At 43.9% G+C, this 7,026-nt stretch overlaps 1 protein-coding gene and 1 pseudogene across 5 annotated transcripts; one reads left to right on the forward strand and one right to left on the reverse strand.

Annotated features, from left to right (window-relative positions):
* Nucleotides 1–512: 512 nt before the first annotated feature.
* LOC101785596 (adenylyl-sulfate kinase 3) lies at nucleotides 513–5,174 on the reverse strand. Of its 5 annotated transcripts, XM_022824557.1 has the most exons (8): nucleotides 4,778–5,174; nucleotides 3,822–3,971; nucleotides 2,739–2,888; nucleotides 2,476–2,594; nucleotides 2,305–2,389; nucleotides 1,654–1,723; nucleotides 1,419–1,465; nucleotides 847–940 (listed from the first exon to the last, which is right to left on the reverse strand). In XM_022824557.1, exons 1-7 carry the CDS (start codon nucleotides 5,136–5,138, stop codon nucleotides 1,447–1,449), a joined length of 954 nt encoding a protein of 317 aa, XP_022680292.1. In that variant the 5' UTR covers nucleotides 5,139–5,174; the 3' UTR covers nucleotides 847–940; nucleotides 1,419–1,446. The 5 variants fall into 5 exon arrangements, with proteins under 5 accessions (XP_014660274.1, XP_004958103.1, XP_012699623.1 ...); XM_014804788.2 differs by lacking the exon at nucleotides 1,654–1,723 and having other exon boundaries at nucleotides 513–940; nucleotides 3,822–3,968; XM_004958046.4 differs by lacking the exon at nucleotides 1,654–1,723 and having other exon boundaries at nucleotides 513–940.
* A 1,061-nt stretch (nucleotides 5,175–6,235) lies between these two features.
* The window catches only part of LOC105913818, a 2,026-nt pseudogene continuing 1,235 nt past the window's right edge, over nucleotides 6,236–7,026 (forward strand).

Here is a 7,026-nt window from a genome sequence, read left to right on the forward strand (position 1 = left end):
AGTAAGTACTATTTAATTCTTCATTAAATATATTTTCATAGTATATCTGTTCGGTACCATAAATTTGTATAATTCTCTCTATACTTTTGATCAAGCATAAAATAGTTTGAACCTCCAAGAAATTTAGAATGACCTGCAATTTGGAACGGAGGAACAATTTAGAATGGAGCGACAATTTAAAATGGAGGGAGTAGCATGTGACAGACGGTAAATTTGTATAATTCTCTTTATACTTTTGATCAAGCATAAAATAGTTTGAACCTCCAAGAAATTTAGAATGATCTGCAATTTGAAACGGAGGAACAATTTAGAATGGAGGAAGTAGCATGTGACAGACGGCAGAATGGAGTCCTGGCAGCCTGCCACATACAACACGCGGATGTTTCAGTTTCATCGTGCAGATACTGAAATCCTCGCACGGTGTCCAGCTCGGCACTGCAGAACACCGAGTATCGGAAGATAACTTCTCTTAGCATTAGTTGCACCTTCCCCGACAATAATTGCCACATCCATACTACCCAAGTGGCTATCAGCATTGCATTACACGTAAACTACTCAAGTCAAAAGAGATTAGGAACAATATAGGCTCATCTGAATGCCATTGCACAGAACTAGTGCCAGAGGAAGTAATCAAAAGAGATTAGGAACAATCTAGGCTCATCTGAATGCCATTGCACAGAATGACAGAACTTGTGCCAGAGGGAAGTAACGAAAGAAAATAAGATGGCATTGGAATCAATCTACATAAGACATAACTATGGGAACACCACTGCCAGCGCCTTTGACTTATTCTGTGCTAGCCTTATATAAATCTTCCCCAAAGATTGCTTCACGGATTCAGCTACTCGTGCAGGAAGCCTTTCTCCTCAAGGTAAGTAACCACCTGCCCCGCCATGTCACAAAGTGGGGGGCATACACCGTCCACTTCCTTGATCTCAATCTGCAAGAAAACCAAGAAAGTCAAACAATTGTAGTTGTTGACCACAAACAAACAATAGGAACTTGATGTCAACATAGAAAAGAATCAAATCTGGTTTCCTTCTAATACCAGGATGAACAATTTTTCAATTTGATGCTTCTAGAACACCTTATAGTAAAAATCATTTTTATGCTTTCGACTTGTGTTGGGGAGTAGACACGATAATAACCTTAACATCTAACATTTCCTAGACACAACTGTCCTATAATAACAAACTACATAGCCCGTTGCACCTACACAGTTGATTTATTTTGCATAAAAGGAAATGATGAACATGCACTTCTCTTCCTAATCCAATCAATTTCCTATGACATTCAATCTTCATAGTTTCAGTAAGGCAACCAATTTGATATGGACCAGAAGGAACAACTACATTAATGCCTTAATAATACACACTTCAACATGTGAAGAATGGCAAGAAATCTGAACCATTGTGTACCTCGCAATTCAGGGGAGCTTCGTAGGGGTCATCGATTCCAGTAAAACCTGCAGTAAACCATGATTAAGCAATAACAAACTCTATACGAGTTAACAAAACAGGTTAAATAGAATGTCATGAAGACAGTTGACATAATAAATGGTGAACTAGAACCAGCAAAATAAAGATAAGTCTGCACATAAACAAAGTTGCAGTGAAAACATAGATTCTTAAGCTTACAGAAGACAAGGCTTACTCATTTTCCTTTTTTTTCCATTTCTCAACTAGAGAACTCCTCCTAAACTTACAAATGGACATATAGACACCTGAAAAGAAAACCTTTAGAGGCTGGGGCCCTAGCATGCCCTGACGGTTGACCTATAACTCCACGGTCCAGGTCAGGGACTAGAATCCACTCCCAAAATAAAACAGCTCAACTGATTTTGGTTCAGCATTTAGAAATACGCAACATGACCCATGTGCAGCCAAATGTGAAATAACAGCATAGTGGTAGAATATAACCTAAAAAGAATGCTTAAACACATGCTAGGTGTACCATCGCTACACAGTGTGACCAAGGAATCAAATGGAAGAATCTAAACACTGTAGATGGTAAAATAAAATATCCATCCTCGCAGTATATGCAACATCTAAATTTGTGCTTTGTTGTGAAATCATATTGTTATTAAGGTGCTGCTTTCTCAAAACAAGCATAATTTGACTCGAGTAGTATTTTTAATTCTTCAAATCAGGCTGTGCTTCTAACCTTACAAACAAGCCAGAAATGTGATTTATAATGTAAAGCATTAAGTATGATCAAATTTTGCTCAGCAGGACATGCTAAATTGAAGCATTAAACTCTCCAAATTATTTCCATTCTGGACACCAAGCATTATATGAACCTCACCCTTTATTTTTCCTGCACGAGCAAGCTTATAAAGACCCTTTGAATCCCTTGCTTCACACAATTCCAAGGACATGTTCAAGAAAACCTGCAAAAGTTCACAGGTGTTTGGTGGTAAAACTCATGGGATAGCTAAGTTCACTAAAGACAAAACAAATAAAATGGATCCCTTACTTCCACAAAGCTACCATCAGACAACAAAGCACGGCAAGCTTCACGGTCTCTCCTATACGGAGATATCAAACTTGCAATACATACAAGGCCCGCATCTGCAAATAACTTTGCCACTTCACCTGTCCAAAATAGTTGAAACTGTCAATTACACAAGGCTAGAAAGTATTAAATAATGGCACAAGAAGGACTCTGTTCACCATTGTTTCCTCATGGGAGTTTCATTAAGTTCAATGCAAACATTTCTGTGTTCAGGAGACACTTACCAACTCTCCTTATATTTTCAGCACGATCTTCAGCTTTAAAGCCAAGATCCTTGTTTAGTCCATGTCTTAAGTTATCACCATCAAGAACGTATGCAAGCTTCCCTCTTGTATGGAGCTCTCGGCCTAATGTACATGCCAAGGTACTTTTACCTTGACAAAGGTAATGCAGAAAAAAAAACAAAATTAGATTAAAAATACAGGACGCCATTTTTTTAAAAAAAGGCAAAGTTTCAATTGAAAAAAAATAGTGATTATTGGAAATCTATCATTTACAAGTTGTCATTCTTCGTAAGAACAGAAATAGTTTCTGATATAGTGCCCATTTGTTAATCTAAGTCCAGAAGATAGTGTGAACAGAAAATAGGATAATATCAGCAAACATAATGGATGTCCACCATACAAATAGTAAAATTTTACATTACAGTGCTATTTGAAACATTGTAGGTTTGCCGTTTAACAACCTTGAAGATATTTGGTCAAATGCATGGCAACTAAAGAAAGGTCATGAGCAATTTGTCCAAGCCAAAATACATGGTCATTTTTAATTACAACAATAACAACTTGACCATCTATCCAGTCAAAACAGGTTGACCATCTAGATTTGAGAACAGAGCTGAGAGCTGAACTAAATTTCCATAAAACTAGCAATTCTTGACCAGATTTTTACTAGCATAGAATGCACAGAAGCAAGAGAGAAAAGGTTCAAAAATTACCTAAGAGGCAATAACAGTGTGATCCGTTCAATTACTTAAAAACCATGAAGGCATCAGGAATTTTACTCTAAAGTCTACAATGAAACCAAGAGTGGTTACAGCTTTTGGCCTAAACTGATTTTAATAGAATCCGATGATATATAAAACAGTTCATGTGATAGTACAGAAATCTAAGTCCATGCAGGCGACAGTATACAGCAACAAAGCCCAACAAGAGACAAACAAAGAGGACATAATAATATATAATGTAGGAACTAGGAAGAGTCACTGACTGCAGTTGATATTATCCACACTTCAAGAATTTAAAGATTGATTGACAAAGCAAGAAGCAGACAACAAACCAGATTGAGAGAAAGGGAGCCTTAGTTACCTGAACCACTAAGGCCTGTAATCCAGACAACACAACCTTTCTGCTTGAGTAGCTTCTGACGATCAGCCTTGCCAACTGCGCAATCATGCCAGAAGATATTTGATGACTTTGGCACAGTGGATGACATTTTTGAAGCTTTCTCCTCAACTACTGTGTACAAATACAATCATTTAGACAACAAGAAAGGCTCCAATTCTTTTCAAGCAAATTAAAAAACATGCAATCTGATTACCAGCGAAATTACTATATTCTTTTCTTAATTAGTAGAAGCTCTTTATTGCGTGTTTCATAAACAATTACAGAATTGGTTGCCACTGAGCATTTTTGTACAAATCAATCGTGCTGTTCTTTCGAATTCCTGAGTCAAAAATTGCAATAGTAAATAGGACGCATGGGGGATCATGTTGGTTATAAGCTGGACAAACCCTAAACAAATTGCAACAGTGTGGCTGACCACCTATCCTCACTCCCGTCGCATTTGAATTGTCTTAAACCCCCTGTCCTTCTCTTCCTATAGACTTGACTCACCCACCTCAATCCCCACTCAGCCCCTCACCTCCCCTCACCGCCTCACTGTCACCCTTTAGCTCTGCTACTGAATCCCTTTCGGACTTCTCTACCAAGCTAGCGGCCTGGAGACCACGGCAGCGATAGACCACCTCCTCGGTCCTCACAGCCGCGTAAAAATGTCCGCCACAGTCGCGCTCGAGATAGAGGCCGATACCGGAAAGACGCCTTTCGGCCCCAACTCGAAACGATCAAGTGTAAAAAAAAATCGCGGGAAGAAAAGGAAATATGATCATGGGTTCTACTAGTCCGTCGAAATGGAACAAAATCTGGAATTTCGCCTAATTCACACGCACCCGAGTCCCCCGATCGGGCGAGTGGCGCCCACATTGGATCGAAACAGCGAAGAGGAAACAGGGGAGGAGAGGCGGCTACGTGCCTAGACTGACCTCCTGCGTGCTCCTGAATCGATCGGTCGCCGGTGCATTCGACGAGGGGGCGTCTGTCGAAGCCTCCGTCGCCTGTTACCCTCGTCCCAGTCCCGGCGGCTTGGGACCTCGGAAGGCGGGGGCGGGGCGGAGGCAACCCTAGATTCGCGACGGGGCTCTGGTTCCGGTGCGCGGCCGCGAGGCGCGAGCAGCGGCCAGGGGAGGGAAAGGTACACCCACCAGGCCACCACCGCTGGAATTGGCACGCGGATCGCGAGGGCACCACCACCACCCCGCGCGCCGCGGTGCGGTGGAGGAGGCTGCTAACGGGAGGCGGGCCGGGTGGGCGCGCCGCGAGGCGTGCCGCTCGTGGGGCGTCCATGGGGCGGTGGTGGGGCTCAGTGGCTGACTGACTGACTGGTGGCGCCGGCGTGTCCTCAAAAGAAAGGGGCCTTTTGTTGCTGACGCCGTGGCCACGTAGGCTCCAAGGCCCGCCCGCACTATTTTTTCGGCTCAGTTCGGCAAATTTCAGATATTGATTTTTCAATTGCTGTATTGATCCAATATCAAACCAAAGAGCTATTGCAGTATCATTAAAAAGCGTTGATAAAACCAAGTAAGTGTAAAGTATTTTAGGCAGAAATATTTTGAAAAATATTTTTCCAACCTTCTCTTTCCTGTATACCTGCAAACTTTAGTGCAAATGCAACTTCGGAATGCACAATATCAATAGCATCTCTGAAATTTTATCACTCGCATGGCACTTTGAATTGTGGACTTGTTATCTCAGTCTCAGCCCATTCAGGAGGCATAGGCATTTTTTTAAGCAACGATGATGGAACGTACTAATAAAACAATTAGTACATAGCAATACTAAATTATGATGCAGTCCTAGGATCTTTTGGATAGTCCAGGTAGCTCCAGCACAAATTGAATCAGCCGACCATCTTGCCACCACCATTATGCTAGCGCTTGGCCATCACAATATCTCTACAAATATCACTTTGGTCCTAGAAACAGTATGAAAATCACCGTATCCTAATTCCAAATCTGTAAATAATGGTTTTATCCAAAACAATGAAAATTTGGTACTTGAGGACCTATTTGGTATGCTGCTCCACTCTAAAACTCCAGGTGGAGACAGCTTCACTCCATAATTCCAAAACTAAAATGGGATGTTTAACTAGATGGGTGCCTCCAGCTCCAAAAGGAGGGTCTTTTTGGATGGATTGTCGCTGTTACCCCAATCCATGACCCCACTTGTCATTCGGTCACACATTATCTTTTCTTCGGGACGCTCGCCGTCGCGGCGTTGCTCGTGCTCGTCTCCTTCGACGCGTGCGCGTGGCAGAGCCGTCTACTCCGCGTCCTCGACCTTAGCTCGTTGCTCCATGGCCCCCACCTCCTGCTCACCTTCTTCACGGGGCTCCTACCACCGCCGCCGAGGCGCTCCGCCTCCCGTTCTTTGGCCGAGCCGCCATGCTCCCGCCGCGCCACCGCACCATGCTATGCCTCGCGTACCCGCTTGTCGCGTATGGCATCGTCGAGCCGGGGATGCTCGCCACGCCGGCCGCCGTCGTGGCGTACCCGGGCCACCTCGCGCACGCCGCGGATGGCCTCGTTGGATAGGGGCAGCGGCCGGCCGGCGGCGCGCCCGACGGGGCCCACGAGGGAGCTCGCGCAGCCGGGAGGGGCTCCGGCGGCCGGCGGGGCTCGAATTGACGACGGCAGGGAGGGGCTAGGCGGCCAGGAGGGGGCAGGCGACCGGTGGCGGGGAGCAGTCGCGCGTGAAGGCAGGCGCAAAACAGAGCAGTCACGTGTGAAGGAAATAGGCGGGGGGTCTGGTGGAATAGAATCGAACTTTTTCTCTGTAACCAGTGGCATTGGTAGGTAATTACCCACCAACTCCACGAGGAGGTTGAAAAGAGGGGGTTTTGGAGCTGCAAAAGAGGTGCTCCAAAACTCCACCCCAATTTGCACCACAGTTTCATGAAGTTGTCAGCTTCATGGAATTTTGGAGCTGGGGTGTTTGGCTGGAACTTTTGGGGGAGTTCTAGAGTGGAACCATGCCAAACAGGCCATTAAGATCCACTTAATACCTCATTTGCGAAGAAAGTCAAATGTCAGTTGTCCGAACTCCGAAGGAAAAGCCTAGTGTCTTCGATAAATCCATAATATCGAGAGAGTGAATTTCAAGAAATGAATCCAGTAGAAAACTTGGGTGTAGGTGGAATGATGGTTTTATAAATATGTATATATATTGTTTTATA

This window comes from Setaria italica, chromosome II (genome assembly GCF_000263155.2).
Source record: "Setaria italica strain Yugu1 chromosome II, Setaria_italica_v2.0, whole genome shotgun sequence".
NCBI lineage: Eukaryota > Viridiplantae > Streptophyta > Magnoliopsida > Poales > Poaceae > Setaria > Setaria italica.